This window comes from Cebus imitator, unplaced genomic scaffold (assembly GCF_001604975.1).
Source record: "Cebus imitator isolate Cc_AM_T3 unplaced genomic scaffold, Cebus_imitator-1.0 Scaffold417, whole genome shotgun sequence".
Taxonomy (NCBI): domain Eukaryota; kingdom Metazoa; phylum Chordata; class Mammalia; order Primates; family Cebidae; genus Cebus; species Cebus imitator.
Window position 1 is genome coordinate 338,106 of NW_016107732.1, and position 1,714 is coordinate 339,819.

Consider the following 1,714-nt stretch of genomic DNA (forward strand, 5'->3'; position numbering starts at 1 on the left):
AAAAAAAATAGCAGCCAAGCGCGGTGGCTCACATCTGTAATCCCAGCACTTTGGGAGGCCGAGGTGGGCAGATCACGAGGTCAGGAGTTCAAGACCAGCCTGACCAACATAGTGAAACCCCGTCTCTACTCTATTAAAAATACACAAATTAGCTTGTCATGGTGGCGGGCACTTGTAGTCCCAGCTACTTGGGAGGCTGAGGCATGAGAATCGCTTGAACCCGGGAGGAGGATGTTGCAGTGAGCCGAGATTACACCAGTGCACTCCACTCTGGGCAACAGGACAAGACTCTGTCTCAAAAAATAAAAGTAAAAAATTAGCTGTGGTGGCCCATGCCTATAGTTTCAGCTATTTGGGAGGCTGAGGGAGGGTTGCTTGAGCCCGGGATTTTAAGGCTTCAGTGAGCCGTGATTGTGCCACCACTGCATCCAGCTTGGGTGAGACAGTGAGACTGTCTCAAAAAGATGAAAACAAAAAATAAAAGATTTGGCATTCGGCACCTTCACAATCTGCTCCCAACATGATTTGCTCTAGTTATTAATATTTAATTGGTAAATAGCTGCTACAATTATTACATGTTTAAAAACCAGCTCAAAATCTCCTCCTCTTTGAAGGTATGCCTACACACGTTCTCTGGCTTCCTGTGAGCTGGGTCATCCTTGGTATCCATATCTGTGAAGTCAGGCTAACAGCAACACCTCTGTGGGTTTGTTGAGTGTCAGTTGGGACACTCCCACAAAGCTCTTAGCACACGGGTACATAGTATGGGCTCCATTAGTGGTTCTCCGTCCTACCTTCTACTTCCAGTCCTGGAGATATAGAACTTTAACTTACCTGGATTCTGGACTCTTCTGTGTTGATTTCTAAAGCAAGTTTTTGTTTGGTAGCATAACCTGGGTAAGGCTTTTGATTGAAGGTATTGATGAGGATTTTCAACTGATCTTCTGTGAATTTGGTGCGACTGCGCCTATGATTTGTTCCTACCATCTCTGTAGGAAGATTACAAAAGAAGAAGCATTTAATAGGTTAATTTATTATATTCAAACTTCAGGTTCAAGCTAGTCTCTCATTTCCTCTTCCCAAATCCACTGGAACTCACTGGGGGAGAACTACCCTCATACGGTTACGGAGCTCTTGAACACACAATGGCGATTCTGCAGCTTCTTTAGCTCATCTGAATGCCATGACTAAAAAGTCAGGATCCTTTGTTTTGAAAACCCATTAAAAACCAATATGTATGCCATGAAACTGCCAATAATTTTTTTTTAAATCAATGTGTTCTGTTCATATGGATTAGAAACAATATAAGTCATAAGGCATGTGATATATCGTTATAGTGATGAAACCACAGAAATGAAGAGTTTGTGATGCAAGGACTATTTTAACCCCTTTCTGTTTTTCAGGTCAAAATTCCTTCGTGCATATGTTTTATTTTTTTAGGCAGATTCTCACTCTTTTGCCCAGGCTGGAGTGCACTGGCACAATCATGGCTCACTGCAGCTTTTACCTTCCCAGCCTCAGGTGATCCTCCTACCTCAGCCTCCCAAGTAGCTGGGATGGCAGGTGCACACCACCACACCCAGCTAATTTTTCTACTTTTTGATAGAGTCTCCCCACATTGTCCAGATTGTTCTCAAACTCCTGGGCTCAAGCGATCCCCCAGCCTTGGCCTCCCAAAGTGCTGAGATTACGGATATGAGCCACTACCCCTGGC

At 44.0% G+C, this 1,714-nt stretch overlaps 1 protein-coding gene across 1 annotated transcript in view; it reads right to left on the minus strand.

The window, feature by feature from the left end:
• Nucleotides 1–987, minus strand: part of DUXA (double homeobox A) — a 5,898-nt gene extending 4,911 nt beyond the window's left edge. Inside the window, exon 1 of the mRNA XM_017509570.2 lies at nt 835–987. Coding sequence (XP_017365059.1) covers nt 835–987 — 153 coding nt within the window. The remainder of the gene's footprint in view (nt 1–834) is intronic.
• Nucleotides 988–1,714: the final 727 nt, after the last annotated feature.